Source organism: Xenopus tropicalis, chromosome 4 (assembly GCF_000004195.4).
Source record: "Xenopus tropicalis strain Nigerian chromosome 4, UCB_Xtro_10.0, whole genome shotgun sequence".
In the NCBI taxonomy this organism is placed as follows: domain Eukaryota; kingdom Metazoa; phylum Chordata; class Amphibia; order Anura; family Pipidae; genus Xenopus; species Xenopus tropicalis.
In genome coordinates this window covers 139,060,212-139,083,942 of record NC_030680.2, presented here as the reverse complement: position 1 = coordinate 139,083,942, position 23,731 = coordinate 139,060,212, and the positions used below count along the sequence as shown (strand labels likewise).

General features: G+C 41.0%; 1 protein-coding gene across 6 annotated transcripts in view; it reads left to right on the top strand.

Annotated features, from left to right (window-relative positions):
* Positions 1-23,390, top strand: part of setd5 (SET domain containing 5) — a 57,227-nt gene extending 33,837 nt beyond the window's left edge. For 2 of the 6 annotated variants that reach the window (XM_002938389.4, XM_012961697.2), the window contains 21 exons: positions 667-772; positions 1,076-1,290; positions 1,439-1,497; positions 2,753-2,940; positions 3,563-3,601; positions 4,454-4,696; positions 5,299-5,447; positions 5,924-6,041; positions 6,698-6,807; positions 8,144-8,396; positions 8,679-8,927; positions 9,640-9,963; positions 10,347-10,589; positions 11,304-11,421; positions 11,781-12,037; positions 15,040-15,096; positions 16,670-17,149; positions 20,566-20,864; positions 20,946-21,079; positions 21,408-21,487; positions 21,822-22,460. In XM_002938389.4, the coding sequence (XP_002938435.1) occupies positions 667-772; positions 1,076-1,290; positions 1,439-1,497; positions 2,753-2,940; positions 3,563-3,601; positions 4,454-4,696; positions 5,299-5,447; positions 5,924-6,041; positions 6,698-6,807; positions 8,144-8,396; positions 8,679-8,927; positions 9,640-9,963; positions 10,347-10,589; positions 11,304-11,421; positions 11,781-12,037; positions 15,040-15,096; positions 16,670-17,149; positions 20,566-20,864; positions 20,946-21,079; positions 21,408-21,487; positions 21,822-22,400 (4,300 nt within the window). In that variant the 3' untranslated portion in view covers positions 22,401-22,460. Of the gene's footprint in view, positions 1-666; positions 782-1,075; positions 1,291-1,438; positions 1,498-2,752; positions 2,941-3,562; positions 3,602-4,453; positions 4,697-5,298; positions 5,448-5,923; positions 6,042-6,697; positions 6,808-8,143; positions 8,397-8,678; positions 8,928-9,639; positions 9,964-10,346; positions 10,590-11,303; positions 11,422-11,780; positions 12,038-15,039; positions 15,097-16,669; positions 17,150-20,565; positions 20,865-20,945; positions 21,080-21,407; positions 21,488-21,821 lie in introns of all 6 variants that reach the window. The other 4 variants (XM_004914108.4, XM_004914110.3, XM_012961696.2 and 1 more) reach the window with 4 other exon arrangements.
* The last annotated feature ends 341 nt before the right edge of the window (positions 23,391-23,731 follow it).

Below are 23,731 nucleotides of genomic sequence, written 5' to 3'. Positions count from 1 at the left end.
CCTGGGCGAGGAGGAAATGTTGCCTTGTATTTATAAATTAATACTCCCACACTGTTTAAATCTCAAGGGCTTTGCCTTTTAAATACCTATATAAAGCCATCACTTTTGGGGTTCAGTGTCTTAAACCCCCAGAGAGTGTATATGCAGCTGTAGCTGCGCAAATAATCCAGCTGCGTTGCTTCCTGTAGCCTGCGGCTGTGTACGTGCCTATTCCCTGTGTGCTCAGGTGAGCGCTGTAATATTTCTTAAAATAGTCTCTTTTCTTATCTGTGTCTGACATTGCCTGAATCTGTAGGAAAATAAGATGCAATTTTCACATCTCCTTGGGCTCCAGGGGCTGGGCCTAACCTGATAAAGCCTTGTCTGCTGCAAGACTGCCACCAACTGGCTTTGTGCTTTAACTACAATTCCCAAAAACGACTCAAGTGATAAGCACTTTAGGTTGAATAAAACCAAGGTGTTAGGAAGTTTTATCGCTTCATGTTGCAGTTCATGGCTTCAAATGTTGTTAACTGCAACTCCCAGCTTCCCCCGGTTCATCTTTCAGTGGCATAATGGGAGTAGTAGTTGAGCGATGAGGGTTATTTTACACCCCGCTTAACATTTTTACTATGAATGGAAATGAACTCTGCGATAGCTAAATGTTAAACCTTTTCTCCCCTGCAGCCCTGAATCAGTAGAAGCTAGCCCAGCTGTAAGTGGGAAAACTGTTTATGCTACCCATAACTACCCTGGCACCCAGAGTCATGGCTACAGAGGTCTGCCATATGCAGTAAGTATGGTGTGTAAACATGAAACTTTTTTCTTAACGAGATGAGCAATGTATTTGTGTATTTGCTGTGCCCACTTCTACGGGCATGTATAAAGGGGTGCTGGTTGAAATATGTGCAAAATAAACTTACTTGAATATGTTATGACTTCGTGTTTTTAGCTGGTTCCATATATTTATATACTTTCATTTAAATATAAGGTTATACTTCTAGTGTTAAACTTGGGCTTTAAAATAAAAAAACATCTTTTATCCTTATTATGTTTAAACTTAAATGGGTTAAAATATATCCACTCCACATAACAGGACCACAACTATGGTGCCCCTCCACCACCCACGCCTCCTGCATCACCACCTGTCCAAGCAGTCATCCCCCGAGCAGAGCACAACGGTATTCACTCACCGGATGAGGAGGAGAACTCTGGGGAAAGCGATAGCTCCTCGGAGGGGGAAGACCTTACCAATTGGTGCCAGTGCAGCCTTTCCCAGGAAGGGTTTCTCATCAAATGCGAGAAGTGCAAGTAAGTTGGCTTTAACTATGCTTTTATATTAAATATTAAATCCCCATAGACCTAATATTCAAATGGGATCTTTGGCCAGTGGTTCTCTAGCAGCTCCATTTTCTGAATCCATATTGAGATTTTCTGCTTTTCTTTTTACAATTCCTAGGGGTGCAAATCGTGGAAAAGTCATCCAGCTTAATCACAGGAAGCAGGACAATGTCTCAGGTAAGAGGTGTAGTTCATAGCATATCATCTTCTCACTTGTATTTCATTTCGTGTCAAGGGCTTGGTTCTTGTGTTGTTCATTTATGATTAGTAAAAAAGATACTATAGTGCCTCTAAGCCACAAATTCAAAAATAAGCACCGGCTTTGAGGCCACTGGGAGCAACATCCAAGGGGTTGGCGATACAACATATGTATGTATGGGCAGCCATATTGATGTTTTCTGTCTCTCTTATTGTATATAGAGAGATAGCCCTCATTAGGGCTCATACAGGTGTGCACAAAAACCTAAAAAGCAATATTTCTGATGGTTTAGAATAATTATCATAGGCAAGTATGTATCTGTTGGTTTACCAGTGGCGCACTGCAGCTCAGTTACTGTGTAAAAGGTTTTGATTCAACACCTAGGGTAATATTACAATATCTGACAGCAGTTGTCAGTTTTGCACAAACCCAGAAAACTGGCCAGGCTACACTGATGCTGTGCTGTATATTTATTCTGTGATGTTAAAGACATAATAACTAAATGTCTAGTTGCTCTGATGTCCATATATAAACACATTCTTTATACACTGAATATGATTTGATGATCAGATTCCCATCAGTTTCACTCTGTAGCTTTTATAAATGCTAGAACTGCTCCTACACTTACCTGACATGAACCAACCTTATTTTCTCCATTTCCATGTAACCAATAATACATTTGTCAAAGAACAGCACACAGCATATCTGTGCAGTCTGCATTACTATATTATTCTTATATAGCACTCATATGTAGGAATGGCACTGTGGCAAGAATATATCACACACTAAATTGTCTGCCTTATAGCAGACTAGCAAAAGGCAACACCACTGAGCACCCTTCTCCCTGCGTTGACCAATGTTTAAAACACTGCAAGTTACATGGCACTTTATATTAATTTATAATGAACAGGGGTCCCACAATAATTCAATAAACCAGGGTTATAGAGTATAAATAGGACCAGAGGTCCCTACTGACAAGAGCTTACAATCTTAAAGGTTAAGGTTAATTTGAACTTCTCTTGAAAGCATTTGGTTGAATTTGGCAAGTCTTTAGGGAGCATTTGGAAGGAAGGGCAGAGGCTGATAGGGCTAGGCAGAGAGTTCCAGAGACAGGCAAAAGCCCAAGAGAAGTCTTTGATGAAGAGCCCAGCTTTTTTTAAGTCACAGTGAAAACATTAATTACTTCAATTCTCCATTATATGATTATTGACAAAATTGTAATCCCTTGTTCAGGAGGTGAAAGTAGCGCTACAGAAAGTTGGGATGAAGAACTGTCTCCATCCACTGTGCTATACACAGCAACTCAACACACACCAACCAGCATTACTCTCACAGTCAACCGGGTTGGAAAAAGTAAACCAAAAAAAAGAAAGAAAAGCACTGAAAAGGCTCGTACTACTCCCAAAGCAAAGAAAATAAAGGTATGTTGGCCTCACTCTTGGATGCATAACTGTCAAGTAAATCCGCCAACCGTTTCCTCCAATAACAACCGCCATTCATATTGAACCTGGGGTACTGGGAGGTTACCCTACATTAATGTTGGGGCTGTATGCCTGCCCTGGGGTAAGCTCATTCGCAGTTTCTGGTAATTGGACAGGGCTAATAGGTGGCAGTCTGCAGGAGGTTCTGTTTGTCAGTACACCTGGTTTTTATGCAAGCAAAACTTGCCCGTTTTGAAGCCACTGGGAGCAACATCAAAGGGGATGGGGTGCAATATGTTGCTCACAAGCCGCTGGTTGAGGATTACTACCCATGACAGTATTAGTATGAGTCACTTTAAACACACTATAAAGCTCCTTATTCAAAAACATTGGGGAACAGGATCATCAGCTGTAACCCATTCTAAAATGGCATGGTGCCCAATCACTTGCCCTCTCTACAGAGGAAGCTTTCAATAACCTTCTTAAAGTATTCCTTTATGAAGTGTGCTGATCATAAATCATACAACAACTAGAGGGCTGCAGCATTGAATTTCTCGTTTACATTTACTTGATAGGACTGGTAGTTTACCCGTAGCCCTTAATTATAATTCACTCTTTGCAGGCTTTCCGGGAAGGCTCACGCAAGTCCTTGAGAATGAAGGTAAAGCACTTTCTTTGCTTTTCTAACTGAAATATTTTGACTTTTACCAAATTCTTCACATCAGCAAAAATATCACCACTAGGTGCACCATTTAGACCACTGCAAAACACTAATGCAGTGTAATATTTTGGCTGCAGTTATGAGTCACTTTGAACACACTATAAAGCTCCTTATTCAAAAACATTGGGGAACAGGATCATCAGCTGTAACCCATTCAAATATGGCACCGTGCCCAATCACTTGCCATCTCTACAGAGGAAGCTTTCAATAACTTTCTTAAAGCATCAGTAACACCAAAAAAAGAAAGTGCCCTAAAAGCATATTCAGATGTTTAGTTAAAGCCATTACAAAGAGGTATTGTCTCATACTAGACAAAGGGTATTAACACAGACTGTTGAATATATAGATTGGCAATTCATTAACATTACCGCTGCTGTCTTGTAGATCATTCAAAAAAACGATTGGCCATCAGATAGGCAATGTACACATACAGATGTTGTAGGGACACAACTAAAATCTTAAGCTTCAGAATGACCAATGCCCATGTTGTGATATCTGTCTATATTGTTTGCTTGATACACACACATTATATAACAAAGCCTGCAGATGGATATCTGTAATGAAACAAAAAAAGTGCATAGAGAATACCACTTTCTTTATACTGTGTTGCTATATGAGCAATTTCTGCAACTTGCTATAGTTACATTATTCTAATATGAGCATTGGCCAACCTGCCAGATGGTACCATGGGACATTGCATATTATGAAACAGTTTGAAAAGAATGCACTGTTCCTTTAGCGCTATGCTGTTTTCCTTCTCTCATTAATCTTATTAAATGTGTTTGTGTGTAGAATTCTCCGTCCGACGCTCACACCTTGGATGAGAACACCACGGAAGACTGGGAGAATCGGATTCGGCTGTGGACTGACCAGTACGAGGAAGCCTTCACCAACCAGTATAGTGCTGATATGCAGAACCTGCTGGAGAGTCACGTTCGCTCCAGCAAAGAGCTTATTGGCAAAGCTGCAGCTGGTGAAACGATAAAAAAGACTGAGCTGGCTTGTAATAATACAGTTGTCGGCTCCCAGATGCAGGTATTGCATTTTAATTATGTATGTATAAAGACAGATACACAGCAAAGCAGAAATGCCTTTTTGAAGTCATAGGCTGTATTTGTAACCTAAAAATCCAAGTGAATAATTTATAATAATTAGCAAGCTCAGCGAATTGACTGCATCCGGTGAGCAAACCCCTCTTTACCTTCTGCGTAGTATATTTTCCCTTCTCCCTTTGTTCACTATTTGAGAATTGTGGTGCCACTTAGTAAATACTTAATAAAGAAGTGCGTCTGTGTGCCCCTTCTCCTTTGGTGGTGAACTGAGTGTCCTATCCAGACTCCAGGTAATAGTCTTGGTGCAGATGCATGGACATTTGCTGAGTGTAACATTTCACAGATGGGATTTCCTAATACAGTTGTACATTTTACTCTGGAACAGTAATTCATAGCAATGAATAATAAAATGTTACCTCTCATAGGCCTAACTACAGCTAATTAAGTTTGCATCACAATTTACAGATAGGTTGCTATGTCGGTGTAAGTTTACTCTGGGGCAGTCTACACTGCGCCTATTTTTATGTAGGAATTTGGTCGATTTTGGTTTCCATTTCCTACCTTCTAAGTTTATTGTTCTTTCAGTTACAGTTGGGAAGAGTCACCCGTGTGCAGAAACATCGCAAGATACTACGGGCAGCAAAAGATCTGGCACCTAACACCCTGGTCATAGAGTATCGTGGAAAGGTCATGCTACGGCAGCAGTTTGAGGTCAATGGGCACTTCTTCAAGAGGTGAGAGCTGTTCCTAAGATTAAAAAAAAAATAGGCACTTAGAATTAGTGAATACATTTTTGCTTTTGATTCAACAGGCAAGCTCTGTTTTTCACTTTTACTTGGATTCAGTAATAAGAGGTGCACCATAAAGATGGTAGATAATTAATACAATGGTTCTGAGGAAAGAAGGAAACAACGAATTCCATTTTTCTAGTTCAATGCTGTCCTTTAGGGGATATTTATGACCCCAATCCCTGCGTTAGGGACTTTAGGAGCAGGATCACTAGCTAGCTTTGGATTTATACATAAGGTAGATACAGGAAACAAAAGCGGTTGTTGGGAAGACAGTATGTCACCCCATACACACTGGCTAGGAGGCTATACACCACCACGGAATGAGTTGAACTAACAACTTTGATTCCCAATCCGTTTTCTGTTACTAAATATTTATTCTGCAGAAATTGTAATCATTTTGCATTTGTGTGTTTTCTCAGACCATATCCCTTTGTGCTGTTCTATTCTAAATTTAACGGTTTAGAGATGTGTGTGGATGCCCGTACCTTTGGAAACGATGCACGATTTATAAGAAGGTCATGTACACCGAATGCAGAGGTAAGTCGTGTCCTTTTATTTATTAAAAGGGTTGTTACAATATGGCTGTGCATCTTGCACAGTGTTGCACCTCATTTTCTAAGTCATCTAAACGGTTTCAAATGCAAGCAGGCTAAATGAGTTGGCTCTTATATGTTGAATCTTGTCTTTAGCAGAGCAGTATACTTACCCCATAAGCCTACAGACGCATAGGTAATAGGCTTACTGCTGACACTCAGCAGTTAGAGGGTTAAAGACATTTTTCTGCTGACTAAAAGATATCAGTCAGATTTGATTCCCGCAACCTGCCTACCTTTAAAACTGCTCAGACATCTCCAAGTGAGTTAGACATAGAAGATATAACTTTGTGAATTCTGCTGCTTTTCCTGGTAATTTGTCCAATGTTTTTACTTTTTTTTTTTTATTATTTAGCAATCTATTTTCTCATATCTTTACTATTTAAATATGGTTTGATTAATATTCAGGGAAAGAATACTGTACTGAGACAATTTTTATTTTAACTTTCAATTCTCTCTTGAGCTCATGCTATAGAAGTGGTTACAGATCTGTAAATATATAATGATGAATATGAATAATAGGAACTCTAGCTGTGGTTATAAAGCTTTAGGTTCTACAGCTGTGACTGCACTTCAATAACATCTCTGTGTCTGTTCTAGGTTCGGCACATGATTTCAGAGGGTATGGTCCATCTTTGTATTTATACTGTTGCTGCTATTGCAAAAGATGCTGAAGTCACCATTGCCTTTGATTTTGATTACAGTAACTGGTAAGTGTGTGTTTTTTTGGCAGAATAGGGTCTCCTTTAGCTGCTGAGTGATGGACAGCTTCATACCTTTTTTTCAAAACCATATGACAGGTGTCCAGATACTTTTGTTAATACCATGTAAATGGTGTTGGTGTTTCTTTGAAAATGTATTTATTAGTATGACAAATGCTTTGTTAGTGCTAATATGAGCTTTCATAATAAGGCTCCAGTCAAGTCAATTATTTCCCCCAGTGATCCATACAGTGTTTTTGCTGTTACTGGCTACTTTTCTTGTACTTTACTGTTGATTTACTACATTATTGATTTTTTTTCTCTCTTGTCTATTGAGTCTTAAATTAACTTTGTTAGTAGATAGTGCTAAAGACAGTTTGTAATTGATCTTCATTTTTTATTTGTGGCTTTTAAATTATTTAACTTTTTGCTCAGCAGCTATCTAGTTTGAAATTTCAGTATCTGCTTGCTAGGGCCTTGTTTGCCTTAGCAACCAAGCAATAGGTTGAATGAGAGACTGAAATATGAATAGGAGAGGGCTGGATTAGAAAGATAAGTACTAAAAATTAAAAACAACATTGTAGCTTCGTAGAACCACAGTTTTTGACTTCTGGGGTCAGTGACCCCCCCCCCATTTGAAAGCTAAAAAATGTTTGAAGAGGAAGGCAAATAAAAAAAAAAAACAAACATTTCTAAGAATTCTATAACTTATTAAAAGTTAACCACCCCTTTAATATCCGACACCCAACAGAATAACCCTGTTTCCTAACACTAAATTCAAGTATAGGATTAAGAGAATAGCAATTCAGCCTGGATAACTACCTTTTAAAGGATAACCCTGTTTCCTAACACTAAATTCAAGTATAGGATTAAGAGAATAGCAATTCAGCCTGGATAACTACCTTTTAAAGGATAAAATCAAATATCCATGCGTGAAAAAGTCCTTTGGGGATGCCAAATAAGGTCTGTGATTGGCTCTTCGGTAGCTCCATGTGGACTGCTGGCCTGCAGGGCTCTCTGCTTGGAGTTAAAACTGTCTCTCTCTCTCTCTCCCCCTAAAAGATATATTGAATCAAACTAAAATCTGGCACCCAGCTCTTGCATGAAGAGAGAACGAAGAGAAAAATGCTAAGAGAAAAATTGTGATAGAGAATTTTTAATTATATATAATTGATATATTTAAAAAGTTTATTTTAGTAGGATTATATTAAATTTTCATGATAGTTCCTTTTTAATGTAAGTTCTGTCTAACATTTCTTTTCCAGTACATTGTGCTGTTCCATTTAAGTGTATCCCATAAATACAAAGGAATTTATGTGCATTGCACTTTATCTTCTCTTTACAGTAATTATAAAGTGGACTGCGCGTGTCACAAAGGCAATCGGAACTGTCCTGTTCAGAAGAGGAATCCTATTCCCATAGACCTGCCACCGCCGGCCCCTCCTCCTGCACTCTCCATAGGTGCAGAAACTAGGCGAAGGAAAGCACGGCGGAAAGAGCTCGAGCAACAGGGCTTTGTTGTTGAGGACCGTGCCAACCATCAAACGGGGGAGCCACCAAAGACACCTGTTGCAGATGTAGCCACCAATGACCAGGAGGTAAGTCATGGAACAGAGCAAGGCAGATCGAGAGACTTTGAGGTTGTTCTTATAAAGAACTTCACCTTTCTTGTTTCCCTAACCTTGAAACTTAAACACCAGCAACATGGTTAGTAATTTAATTAATAAAGAGAGAGAGAGGCCTTTTTAGCATCCTTACTAAAGTACTAAAAATTAAGGCCCGTGGCACTTCAGCAGTCAAAAAATGTTGTTCCCTTGCAGTTTATTTTTTTACCCACTTCATGTTTCACCTACACGTCTGTGTATCTCTCTCTTTTTCAGGCACAGGAAGAGAAGAAGGCAGAGCCTGCTGCTCCTGTGATTGAGGAGAGGAGAAGAAAGCGTAAAGATCCAGCTTTGGAGCTAACCCTTCCTGAACCTGAGGTTCCATCTACCGTTGAAGATGTTAAGCCACCAGAGGAGTCCTCTCCGGTTGAAGCTACAGATCCTGAGGCTGAAAATATGGAGGCAGAAGAGATTGCTGCTAACAATAATGTAGGAGTTAACACACGAAGATCTTCACAGGCAGCGGTGAGGAGATGTTTGTGTATGTATGTGTGAGTGGGTGAGGCTGTGAAATGGCAGTAACAGGTTAGGCAGTTCAGGGACCTTACCTACAGCTCATACCCGAGGGATCTCTGCTGAAAGAAATGTCTCCATATAAAGGTTGTCACTGGCTGTCGTGTTCGCTGAAGACCGTTAAAATTTGGCATGTATTCAGTATCTTTGTCCATTAAAACACCATTTAAAACATTGTGCAACCATTCTTTATGCAGTGTCTTCGAGGAGCCACTTACCACTTTTCTTCGATGACAATGCTAAACATCTCCCAATGGTATGAAGTTTGCTCACAGTCCTGTGAAAATAAGGATCCTGACTTATGTCATGGAGAACTTTTTTATTTTTTTGTTTTATTTTTTTTCATTTATTTTTTTTTTATACCCACCCCCCCCCCTGCATTTTTTTGTGTGTTTGTTTTTAACTTTGGAAATGATCCACTATTTTGTAGATAAGGAATGGAGAAATAATTGTTAAAGCTTTATATGGGCACGGATTTAATGTTTATATCCAGTTGCTATCTCACCAAGAATTAGACCTTCGCAGTAAAGGAATCTGGCTGTTTTATGGTTCAATACTTGCTAAGATGTATCTCAGAGTATCTAAGGTTGAATGGGACTTGTTTAGTAGGAAATTTTGTTTAGTGAAATTGCACACTGTGCTAATTCTGAGATTCTCCGAATAGGAAGTTGTGGCGGAGAAACCTGCTGCAAAGCCAATTCCACCCAAGTCCTCCCGGCCACGACCAAAGAGTCGCATGTCTCGCTACCGAAGTGCTTCAGCGCAAAGGCTTAGACGGCAGAGGCAAGCAGTTGCACAGCAGGTTGAACAAGTGCATACAGTTGCTGAGGAAGGAGGAGCAGTAGCATCATCTGCAAACACCACAGAGCCAGGCGCAGCAGAAAGTGTAGGGCAGAGTGGCAACCCCCAGGGCGCAGACTCACCAGCAGTTTCACAGACCGCGTCTCAGCCTTCCCGAGCTAACCTTAAATACCACAAAACTAAAAAGGTATGTAAAGATCTTATTGGCAACTCTTGTATGTGTTATGTTCACAAGAATATAATACCCTTAAAACAGCCAGTGTGCACACATCAACCTTGTGCTTAAACATTTATCTTGTATAGTCATTGGTTTTTGTTTATAAAGAACCCTCTGCACTTTAAAGGTTATGTTTATTGGTGGTTATGTTTCGGACGACCTTTCTCAAGGCACCCTCTTGCTGGGACCGAAACGTCAATAACAACAATAAATAATTTCACTTATTTATACTTCCCTTGAGGGCTCCGATTTAAACTATATATTTATACACACACACATTTTTATTTTATTTATTTTTTTTGCTGGACTTGTAGATTCCTAAGATTGTAACTTAAACTTGCTCTTTGTCTCAGTACTTGGTTACAGAATGGCTCAATGACAAGGTGGAGAAGCAGGACTGTCCTATTGATCACCCCTTGCGGATTACCACGGACCCGACTGTTCTGGCCACCACACTTAACATGCTTCCTGGGCTTTCCCATTCTCCTTCCATTTGTATTGCTCCCAAACACTACGTGCGCTTTGTGTCTCCTTTTATGCCAGAACGGCGGAGAAGGCCACCAAAAGCGGACGGGACCTATGGCTCCTGTAAAAAGGTTAGATTCACACTAATAGAGCTCTGACTTTCCTTTTGTGTCTTATTTCAGAAATATTCTTTCATACAGGTGCTTATGGCTTAGGTTTTTAATAAACCTAATGTTTTTTTTCCTACTGAACTGTGATTATTACAAAAGAATACTAATGCTTGCACAGTTTTGTGGTGTCCTCTCTGTACGCACTATGTCCTTGTCAGACTACCATGCTGCCAGTTACTTAACAACACACCCCTGGACTTTGATGCCTTCTAGTTAATTTTAAGTAAAGCTGGCCTTAGACAGTGAGTGCCTTAAGTAAGTCTACAGTTGCAGTCTGAGCTAGTAACACCTTGATAGAAAGTTTGGTATACAGAGCAAGAGGCAAATATTTGTACAATACAACTTAATTTTTGTGAGACTAACAAAGGGCAAAAGGGAAATGGCATGGGTAAAGCAAGGATGCCACATACTGGAGTTGGGGAAGGAGACAGCTGGGCATGTACCCACATAGAGAGTTGTAGAAGAAAAAGGTTTGGTGGATGTATTTTGGGCAATTGTGGTCACTTTGGAACGGACTGTATTGTAAAGGAAGGTCTGTGTTTGTGATTGGCTGTGTAAACTAGCAGGTGATGTATTGAATTATCCTTCTCTACATGGACAGCTAGTTAGACAGCATTAATTTGTAAGAAAAAATGATAGAACGTGTGTCTAATAATAAATTGCCTTCCTTTTTAGCGATGGATGAAACAAGCCATGGATGATCTGAAAACGCAACCCGTCAGCCCCCCACAAGAAAAAACCCAAACTCTATACCAAAGTAATGAGAGCAGCCTCTCTTCCACCAACAGTACAGGTATAGTCATCATAATTATAACAAACATTTTGTAATCCATTTCTACATTGCCAGAATTTATGGGGCAGTCATTGAAATAAACTGCGTTTTGCTATATCTGTGTGTGTAAATTGTTAAGGCATTTTTCTCCTTATTCTAGTGATTGTAGTCCTCAGTTGGCAGAATAGATCCTGGATCAGTATGGTTGGGTCAGTGTTTTAGCATGCCAGGACTGACCTGACTGCACAGCTGTATCTTAGCTTAGACTGACTTGGATTAGAATCAAGTGGGTAGTGTGTATATTAAGGCCTTAGCGCACAGAGCTTCAGATAATATAACAGTGTCCTTAATTCATCCAACTGATCTTTACATTTCAACAGGCACGACAGCCCCTTTTAAAAAATGGAAGATGAAATATGTCCTGGAAGAAAACTCTGGCACCTTAACAAGTCCTTTGTCGTTTGTCACACCCCCCTTGCTCCCAAACTCCTCAACCACAGACTCCCTAAGTCCACTGCAGACAACACCAAGTTCTTCCCTACCTGGGGAAGAAGAATCACGGTTTGGATATGGACTTATGTTCTCTCCGATTCCTTCCCTTGCTGCTAGCCGTTGTAATACTCCACTACAGTTTGAGGTAAGATCGAGGTGCTACCCACCAAGGAATAACAGAAAACAAGCCCTCTGCATCTCATTGGATACCCTTCTCTTAACTTCCATTCTGTTTTCATGTTTTCCAGTTTCCCAGTCCTAGGCCAAATATTACACATTTTTCACTTCCATTCTCAGAATTGGGAGCCTATTAAACACCTACAGCTTTAAACCATTGCACTTATGCATTGGATAAAGGATTATCAAAAGTGTAATTGTGAAATTTCATTAATCACAGTACGAACCTTTTTTTTGCCCCACAAAGGTGATAGCCCTTGAGTCAGGAGGAATCTGCACTCAAAAACTGTTCTTTGCATATTGGAAACAATGTAGTTCTAAGCAACCTTTAAATATGCATCCATTACAAATTCCCAATAGCTTTTAATTACTTTATAGATGTAATTGCTAAAGAAAGCCAAATCTGTCCTCTGCACTATGGGTTCTGACTCCTGTTATATTTTTTCCATAAGTCAGACCCAGAAAACTAAGAGGGACAAACAGCTTTGAATTTCAATTGAATTGTATATTGGAAAGTTGCTTAGAATTATTTTTTTTTTTGCTTAGAATTATTTATTTTTTTTATTAATAAAAAGAAGTTTTTGGGTGGAGTTTCCATTCAAATGTGACAGCTGGACTGAGTGTTCTGAGAGATTCAGTGGGGATCAGTTGAAGCAGTGGGTATTTTATTATTTTTTTTTTTTTACATCCCTTAAGGTCCCCATACACTATAAGATCCGCTCACTTGGCAATGTCGCCAAGCGAGCGGATCTTCTCCTGATATCCCCCACCTAAGTGTGGGCGATATCGGGAGAATCCAGGCTAATTCAATCGTTTGGCCCTGGGGTATAGGAAAAGTCAGTCCGGGGACCGCATCAACGAGCCGATGCGGTCCCCGATCCAACTTGATTTTCTAACCTGCCCGATTGAGATCTGGCCAATTTCAGGCCAGATATCGGTCGGGCAGGCCCGTCGGTAGTGCCCATACACGGGCCGATAAGCTGCCGAATCGGTCTAAGGGACTGATATTGGCAGCTAGAATCGGCCCGTGTATGGGGACCTTTAGAGTAAATACCTTAACTTTAAATCCCTGAACAGCTCTCCCCAACGCCCCTCCATGTTTCCCATCAGCTACCCTCACCTGCCTCTCATATCATTCCAGCGGCTTTCATCGCAGCTTTTCCATCTCTCTTGTAACTTGCATCACCAGAGAATGAGTAGTTTCCTAAATATATTCATGGAAATTTAATAATATTGTTTTGATATTTTTAGTTAGCTTTTTTATTAGTACACACACTTTTTTTTTCCTTTCCCCTTAATAGATGAGTTCCACCAAATGTTTAAAAATATTTCTAGACAGAAAGGCGCAAGGGTAGCTACATCCAATTCTCTGCCAGGGCTATTTTGGCTGGCTGAAAAGTTCCACTAACAGTCCCTTTTGGCTACCATTCATTTGCCTAAAACTTCCACTACAGGTGATTTTGAGGCCAAAAACCGCTGTCATTTTCAGATTGAAAAGCACCTATACCAGATGTTGCAAACATGAATAGGAGCCACATTAGGTGGTTTATGGCTTTTTTTTAGCATCAAGGTAGACTCGAGAAGCAGGCGAAAGAAATGGAAGAAGGGTTCAAGAGGTACTATAGCCTAAAAAAGAATATAGCTGTATATGCTGTATTTTGTATATTGTACTTTCTATAGCAGCCCAGAGGTTTAGCAGCCTTATAATAGTAAGGGTGAAGACACACTGAGCTACTAGTAGCAGCTACTTTTTAACAGCTACTAAACCCCAGAAAATCCCCTGCCATAGACAATCCTGATAATTGCCTCTGCTAAAACACACACAGAGACAATTATCAGTAAATGATCAGCATTGTCTATAGTAGCAGTGACAAGTAGCTGCTACTAGTAGCTCCGTGTGTCTTGACCCTAATAGTCCAGCCTCCAGCATCTTCTGATCTTCATTGGAAATGATCAAAATATCAGCAGAAAATGAGGTTACATTTATCATTAATTCTGGTGCTTAACACTCTGTTGCGGTTTGTATTGTAAGTCTGAATTAATACTAATCAGACTTGAAAGCATTAGCTTAACTTCATTTTTCCCCATTGCTCTTACATAATAGAAATGAAGCAAGCCAGAAGCTGTTCTTTAATCAAACCCTTATTTAGAGGAGTGATGAAAATGTGAAAACCGGCCAATCTTTTTTTACATTGTAGCAGAATTGCAGCACCACATTTTAGAATACTTTAAGAACCTGTTTGTGCTCATCATTGCCTTTGTTGCTTTAATGCACAGTTGATAGAGAACCATAAATGCTTGTTTTCTAAATGGTTTGTGCCTTTTTTTTATTTATTTATTTTTCTTTTAACTGTTTGTGCTGAACATTAACCACAGCTATAAAGGCTCTTATACTTCTGGCATTTTCCTTGGTCTAATCCCCTCTCCCCCAGTCTTATTGTATTATTATAAAGCTATAAAAATTGTGTTGGAACCAGTTTGTTTAACCAGGGGAAGACAACACAATCTTTGGCACAATCGACTGCAGCTGAATTAATGATAGGTTGAGTGAGCTCTTACGTAAAACATTCAATATCTTGAAAGTCATAAGACTTTTGAACATTTATTCAACAGATTGGTGTTAAACTATAACTCACAGTTCCACTTTATATATGGATGTGTGTGTGTATATATAGATATATGTAGATATATAGATATAAATATAAATATATATAATATACACACACGTGATGGACGTATACTTATATATATTTATATGCACACACAGGAACTGTAAGTTATATTTTTAAATCTTGAATTTACCCCTAGAAGCACAGCCAATAACGTTTCACTAGTGAGATATATTGCACTGCTTGTCTTGCCTTTCACAATAGCTGTGGTTAACATATCTGCTTGTTTTTTCTCCAGTTTATTTTTTCGTTTGCTTCTTGACTTTAATTAGACGAATAACCAGATGCTTTTCCCTCCTAGAACATATCCTCCCCAGAGACCTCCCCAGCGCATAGGCCCGAGTCCCTGTCACCAGAGGTAGTTATCATGCCGTGTCATTTGCACAGGAGAAGCGTTTGTTGTGTGAAGTGTGTGAGATGCAATTAAAGACAGCACTTTGTGTTCTAACGACAAGAAACAGCCGGCGACAGCTTTTTACACATGCAGATAGGATCTGTTACTAGGAAATAATGGCACTACCAATGCTTTTGTGTCAGTGCGACAACTGCACAGTGGCCAGAGGCAGACAATGTTCCCTTCCGTGTATATTTCTCCTGCAGTGAAAGTATTAGAAGTGGTATTGTGTGGGTTATTGTGCTCCATAAACTGCAGTTTCAGTCTGCCTCTTCACAATATGCTGTTTGCAGAGGCTAGATTTCCCCCCGCCTACAAGATTATGCCTCATATGGAGCATGTAGGAAGCCTGCCTGGCATGCTCGTGTCACGATCAATAGGAATTTTAACTGGCTGATTACTGCTAGCGCAGGGCACGGAAGGGGTTGAATTGCTCCTGACGGCAGGCTCTCAGAAGACGGTCAGATATTGTCTTCAGATAGAAATGTAAACTATACAGTTACTGCACTATTTAGTATGGGGGCTGTGTTGTAGGTTGTAGGTTCAGTACCAGTGCAGCTGTCTATGGCTCAGTCCTGCCCCATCCTTTTTGCTAGAAGGAAATGCTCACATGAGCACCATAAAATTGATCCCCCCCCCCCACAAACAAAAAAAAATGGGCCATTTTTCCAGTGCTACAATGTAGTGTTATGCATTAAAGAACATGTAAAGTCTATTTCACTGGGTGGTGCCAAAATATTAGACACCCCCAGGAAAATAGATTGCTTACCCCCATGTATTGTAAGGCGCTATGTTTGCCCAGGTGAAGTAACTCATAGCAACCAATAAGATGTTTGCTTTTATACAGGCGACCAGTAAATGCTACCTGCTGATTGGTTGCTAGGGGTTTCTGCTCTTGGGCAACCTTAGTGCTTTTTATTATGTAACCCCAGGCCAGAGAAAAGTACACTAACCTGTGTGGGCATTTTACATAATTTATTTTCTAGCATCTCTTGCGAAAATCCAGGTTCGCCTATGCGCAGTAGGATAAACCCGGCAAGACCTATACTGTGCATATAACGAACGCCAAGGTTAAGGAGATGCTTGCACAGCGCTCAGGTGGTTTTTCCATTGGCCGGTGCAGTTTTTTCCTAACCATAGCACCAGCCTTTGGAAAAACTAAGTAATCTGTTTCATTGGGGGGTGCCTAACATTATGCCCCCCAGTGAAATAGCCTTTACATGTCTTTTCATTTTCTACAAAGTATCCTTTAACACAGTTCATGTGAGAGATACCTTGCAGCATCTAAGTGCCATTATGAATGAGGTTGTACAGTATATGTGTGAACTCCCGTACTGTTACAGAATGTACATTACATGTGAAAATTCCATCTCCAGCAAGAGATTTTATTTTCTATTCTGACATGAGTAAACAGATATACATTTTATCTAACAATGTTTATTAATCTTTGCATTGTGCTTTTCCCCCTTCCTCTGCTTTTTGTTCATTTCCATTTACGTGATCTTTGTTTTTATTTTCCTTTTTTCTAATTTCTCAGCCCTGTCTGCGGCCTGATCTGGAGATTCCAAAAGCCAGTTTCTTGGATTCCACCTCTGAGATCTGTCCAGATCAATCGTCCATCGTCACTGGTCTTGCTGAATTAGCTGGTCAGTCCCCCAGCACATCTGTAACATATGGTGGAGCAACAGAAAATAACTTAATGGGGAAAGGTTCAGAAGGGTCCACGCTGCTAAGGACATCAGAACAGGCTGTCCGGACAGAATTCAGTTTAATGTATGCCTTCTCCCCATTGAACGCTATGCCTCGGGCTGATGGCTCATTACGAGGGTCACCTCTTGTTGGGGAAAGGAAACCTTCCCAGTCAGAGGCATATTGTGGCTCTCCGGTAGAGGCCTACCATGGGAAGCTTGGCACAGGACTTCTGAAAGAGGCAGCACAAGGATCAATGTCTCCATGCAGTGAAAGGATTTGTGATGGGATTCGATCATCTCCACAGAACCCACCACAAAGGAAAAAGGTAAATGGTTATTGGATCCCTTATATAGTAAACATGGAACATACATTTTTATCATTCGGTAATGTTAAATAAAAAAATGTTCTCACCACTTTTAATACCTTCTTCCTGTAACTGTGTATATACACGTAAGGACAGTGTGCCATATTATAGCCCTGCACTCACAGTACCAACACAGTGGCTGTCTCTCTTCCATGCCCAGTTTCCTTGGTGGTGATAGACAAGCCTTGGGCCAGGAGCTTGTAAAGATAGTGAGCCTTGAAGCTAACAGTTAAAAGTGCCTGTGGGGTGGCGTTAATTCCCCCTTAAGAAACCTGTGCACATTTAGATGGTTAAGGGGGTAAAAAAGGGGCACTATACATCTTCCTTGGATGGCTGTTAAGCTGGGTTTCGATAAACTTGTTTAATATAGTGTATAGTTTCTTGTTACAGTAGGTAACACTTGTCAAGCCGGAGTACTGATGCACATCATAGTGCTCCCTCAGTGTCTCTGAGCAAACAAAAACAATTAGAGAAAGCCAAACTAGAGGAATTCAGGCAGAAGAGGTACATGCCCATGTCACTGTTGCCCCCTAGGCACATGCATCTTCTCCCTAGCCCTGGCCCTGGTTACCTCTATGGTTTCTAGGACAGGGTTGATGATGTCCTTTTTTAAACAGCCATTTTACTGTATGCAATTTGACATGAACAGATAGTTCTTTAGCATCCAAAAGTCCATTTATTATGTACACTAAATAATGCAGAACCAAAACTCTTGCCACACTTCGACTTACAGAATACACAGAATATTTTCCATCTCTTAATACTGGTTCTCTACTGGGATTCACGGCTGAACACAAAAGTACAACTCCACAGGGGATGGTTTTTAAAACATTCCGACTCATGTGCTATGCCACTAGCCATTGTGAGGGCACACAAGTGGCCACACAAACAAAAATAAGCCATGCTTGCCCGCTACATGTAGGGACTGCTTGGGGCAGTATTTTGGCAATGTTCAGTACAGTGTTCATAAACAGAGACTATTAGTAGCATTAAGGACAGTGGAGAAATTGGCCTCGTGTGTTACATTTTACCTCTTTGCATTATTTCTGGGTCCTGCAGCACGTTATTATTTATGTTGGTGCAACAATAACACATACCAGCATTGTATATAGGGAGGCACAGTAATATTTCCTATACAGTTTCCTTGGCCCCTGGGACCACATTGAACCAACATTTGGAGAATTCCCTCATTACCTGTTAATGTGACATACGGCTTCAACTGCATCACTAGTGCTGTTTTGAGAATCATAGCCATTTTGTGCTGTTAATAGTCCCTTATTTATGTAACTTAACATATGTAACAATGACCAGGCTCATCTGAAACATCATAACCTGCACTTAGCTGAAATATCCCTGGCATCTTATTTCTTTCATTAAAAATAAACACAACAATGAAAAGGTTGGGAATGGCCCAAGGCAGCATTAATTTTTGTAGTTTGCATTTAAAAGCCTTTATGGTTGTACCAAACTGAAATTTCGGCTATGGCGTATATCCGCTACAAAGATCCACCGCTATAAAGCTCTATAATAAAACAAATGGACAGTATGGTTTGTGTGGGCGCTTGCCCTGCCATGCCTCAACTCCCAAACCGGTTATTCCACAGGTCATTTGTTCAAAATAGTAATTTGCTTCAGAATACACTGATAGCCTTTATTTGTTTTTTTTTTAACATTTTTTTGCATCATGCGGTTGGTCAGCAGCAAGTGGAATGAGAATGGGAAAGCTGTCCGGAGAGAAATCAATACTGAGCAGTGCTGGCTTTCCAGCTGAGGTCAGAGTGGTGCCGTCCTGAGAGATGGTGGCAACGTGACCTGAATGTTAATGGGTTAATTTCTCAACCGGGCTGCAATATCCATTTCTAATATTCCTGCATTTTTATTTTTTTAGTTCTTGTCCGTGTTCTGCTCTTTACCTTTTTCCATTAGTCTGCTCTTGCTTCTGAGCTTGCTGGATAACATCACCGCGGTGTATAAAGAAACAGACTAAAGGAGCTTTGGGAGAGCTCCAAGAAAATAGAAGCATTGTGAGGAATATTCATCTTTCCTTATATTGCTTCTTTCTGTGTCATGTCGGGGGCCCTCGTAGGATTTCATAAGCGCACACAATGCAGTTGATCACAAATGAAATTCTTTGCCGGAGCTGAGAGGGAAGCTTTATTTGTTACAGGCTGTAGCTGCTTTTCCCTCGCTTCTTACTGTGTGGCAGTGTGCAAACTATAGGGGGAAATACCACCCTTTTCTGACATAAGCTCCTTCAGTTATATAAATATATTTTTATTTTACACAGACGCACCTGATTTCCACAATAAGGAGGCCATGTGAGAACCATTTCCCAACCTCCATTAGGCTCACAGTGTAATGCTAACCTTCCCAGGGTGGTGCACAGGAAAGCAGAGGGATATCAAATTCAAATCCCAAAATCCACCACTTTGCAAAGGAACAAGGTGATGGAGGGGTTGCATGACACAGTGAGCCTAAGGGAGGTTGGGAAATGGTTCAGCAGTGTCATGGTTTCCTTTTAATCTGTGGATCCAGGTATGTCTGTGTATAAGATAATACATTTTTTGAAAGCGTTAATGCACCTTCTCTGAATCTCCCAAAGTGGAGTAATTTGTCCCTTTAGATAAGCATGGCTTTAATGTAGTCAAAAAGACCATTTTGATGAACTTGTAAAGAGTCAAGTCCCCTTGCTTTAGTTCTATGGAAGAAACTGCAGCCATTTTCATAACAATTATGAAGAGCAAACTATTGAGTCTGATCGTCCAGTTTTCACTAGCACAGTCTGAACAGGTATTTGTTCATATTTCCCATGTTACAGCCAGAGAACCCTGGTGCCTCGTTATAAGCTATGGCAGTAATCACAGGATCTGTTTTGCAAACCTTCAGATGACTGCTAGCTCTGCGGCCCAGTCTATCTCTAAACTGTATGTCATGGCATTCACTAAGTACATATGTTTTGTTGGGGTGGTGAACAGAAATAGCTTGAAACTGAGCTCACTGCATGTTACGCGTGGGATTCTTAAGAGTGTAAGTGATTTGCTCTGTCTTTTATGGCCTTCCCCTACATCTGGATGGTGTTATGTTTGGGGAAGTTGAGGTTAAACCCACAACACACGCTACTGCCTGCTCCCTGCAGTAAAACATGGTGCTAGATGAGCTGTAAAGTTGGCAGCCTTCTTGTGGAAGTCTTTGCTAAATACTGAGTAGAATTATGTCAATGGACGTAGATTTCCTCTTCCTTTAAAGAACCAGCCACGCTGCCTACTTAGCAGATTTCTGTATTGCTAAAAAGTGGTGCCCTGGGTCCATAACTGTTATTGCTTCTCTGTTACTACTGCTGTTTCTGATTCCTCTTGTTTATTGCTGGGTTTCCCTAGGTGTCCCTGCTGGAATATCGCAAGCGAAAACAGGAGGCAAAAGAGGTGATTTCATCCCCTGTGGGAGACATATTTCGCTGTGTGGGGACCCCAACTCGCCAGAGCAGCAATGGGTCCTTATCTGACACAGACTTGTCAAGTTCCTTGCACCTTCAAGCCCAGTCTTCTCCACATAGCGGCTTTTCTTCTCCTGCCCATCCCTCAATGCCTCAGATAGAGGATGTTAGCCCTCCAGACACAAAGACTTCAGGCCCTTCTGTATCTCACAGCAAGCATTCTGAGAACATCAGCAGCAGGTGGTAGGTGTCTCTTCCATGGTTTTTATAGCTCTGCTTGTGCATTGCTCAGCGTGCAGGTTTACATTAATTTCTCCCTTCCAGGATGGTCCCAACTTCAGTGGAACGGCTGCGCGAGGGGCAGGGCATTCTGGAACGGGTTCTGCGCAGTGGGGTGAAGGTGTCGCACATTGGAGAACCTTCCCCTTCTAGAGACATCAGTGCAGATAGAGACCCTGGTAAGTGCCACTGTCTAGAGCAAACATTCAGTGCCACTATTATCTTGTAGTAAAGATAACCATAGCCAGTACTATGTTTAAAAAGATCATGTTTCCCTTTAAGGATAAAATTAGCGTTCCCAGGGGTAAGCTGATCTTAATATAATTTTATTATAATTGCTTTAGCCTTTGAGCAGCACTTGTATAAAGGGATGCTGTATTTATTGTTGCATGAATGGAAAAAATGTCAGGGCCACAGGCTTTAATGATCTCGCTTTGTGTCTCTTTTCTTACTGTTAGCATTGTTAGTATGTTAAATACAACAATGAATTTCTGCTTCTTTACACAGAGGAGGGAGACCCAGAGATGCCTAGCATGGCTGTCACCAAAGGACCAAGCGTTTATAGCCCTTCCAGATACAGTTACCAGGTAATGTCAACACATTAGACATGTATTCAACAAAACCGAAACAGACTGACAATGCAAAATGTGTAGAAAGCAGCGGCAAGCTTGAAAAGTCAGAAAATAAAACATAGGTGGCAAGCATGGAAAGGCAGGATGGGGCTCAGTAGAAGGCAAGGAGGTGGGTTGGCAGTGAGGCCATAATAAAGTGGACAAAAAGAGAAATTTTAATAAGGGGATATTCCGGTTTGGGAATTGTACTTTGTAGATCATAATAGCAGTTATAGGGATAATTTTCTCATGCCCAGTATCATCTGCCAGAGCTTCCTTCCTTATCTCTGTTTATATGTATGTTTTACAGCAAGTCCTCCAGTGTGACAGTCCTCAACCAGAGTCCCTCAACCTCCTTTCTCAGAGTTCATCCCCTTTCCGAGGACCCGCAGCACAGTCCCACGGCTACAGCTATCGGACACCTCAAAGAGCAGGACATCCGCTGCCCGATTCCTCTGTCATTTCCGGCTCATATTCAAGTCCTGCTCACACTGCTTCCATGGACTCCCCAACCACCCAGTGTTCAGGTGGTCCTGGCTTTTATAATAGCCAGCAGCTTTACGGGAGCAACGCCGGCACAGGCCAGCCAAGGAAGAGCTTCCATCACAGAGGCCCCAGCTGTGAGGCAAGTCCAGCTCAGTTGCTCAGGACAGACTCTCTACCCACAGACTCTCAGCCCAGCACTGGGGCATCTAGCAACTCCAGCACCACGCAAGGATCAAGATCGGACTCACGAACTATTACGCTGCCCAGCCCTGGACACCAAAGTTCCAGGATATCTGCAATGTCCAGTCCCCAGCATTGCCCTCAACGTGTGGCTGGGGTGCAACAGTACCGGCTGCAGCAGGTTCAAGGATCAGGAGTGAAGTCTCAGACTGGCTTTTCCTAGAACTGACACTTAATGGAGAAGCAGGACAGCACTAGCCCATCAGCCATTCCGATTCCCTCCACAAGATGGGGTGGTTTTATTAATGGCTCTGGCCAGCACCTAAGGAGCTGCGTTGTATGAGTCTTAGACTTGAAGCAGGCGGAAAGTAGCCTTGCGAGTAGCGAACACCCCTACTTTCCACACACAAACATTGCAGAGACTTCACATACCATGATCACAGGAACGATGCGAATATTATGCATCATGCAATTATTTTTTGTTTTCCTTTTGTGTCACCAGAAATCTCCTCTAGTCTCTTGTGCAGTAAAGGACAAATTTTTTTACATGATTAAAAAAAAAAAAAAAAAAAAAATCTTCAAATTAAAAGTGAATTAAAAAGGGGGAGTAGAAGAAGTTTAAAGAAGCACCTATATTTGTAGCATCGGGTTATAACATTTTGGAGATTGGGTGGGGGGAAAAAAATGATGGGAGGATCTTTTATGGCCATTCATTCCAGGCACACATGTTTGTTAGCCGTTCGCTCTGTTCTGGGTGTCACCACTTCTGATTGGCTATAGCGCTCTTGCAGAGGATCGCGGAAGTGAAGCTATGGTTTTGCTTTTTGTTGCTTTTTTTTTTTTAGATTTTAATTTTTATTATGATATATACAGAACAGATAGTGCTGTAAATCTGTACGGGCTTGTAAGTTTCTGCGTTTAGCCATTTTTACTGAAATGTTATAATTCCCAGCGATTAACTGCACGGAACACGTTTTCCACCAAATCCAGATTGCTTAAATGGCCACTATACTCTATTGTTTTCTAAATAGGGGACAAACATGTGCTTGGCATAGTTTCATGTATCTTTCTGTACAGGGTAAGAGAATCCTAGCATGGCTGTCCCTGCCCTGGGGAGGGCTATTTGTGGCTCTGTTCCATAGGCCACAACCCCATAAAACAGTCAGGGGATTAAAAGGAGGTTTATCCAAGTCACCAAGGAAGATCATGGCTACTGAAGCTAGTGCTTCCCAAACTGTGGGGCTGCCTGTCCCTCCTGGGATATGTCCGTAAGGGTGAAATTTGTGCAGAATGCCTGTTTGCTCTCCTGGATACACCTGAAAGCCCAATTTAAAGGTCAGGTTGAGATTGGGGTAAGTGCTTATTTCCATTTACCCTCAATCTGTAGCCTCATAATGAGCTAAGGAGGACTAAATGTTGGAACTCAAAGATGGGCTTTGACTGAAAAAAGGCACAGGCTTCGGCAAGCTAAAAGTAACAGCTTAATAGGAACTGATGGGGGTGCAAAATCATATTAAATATGCATCCATCTCTTAATATTTCCATTTGGCTATT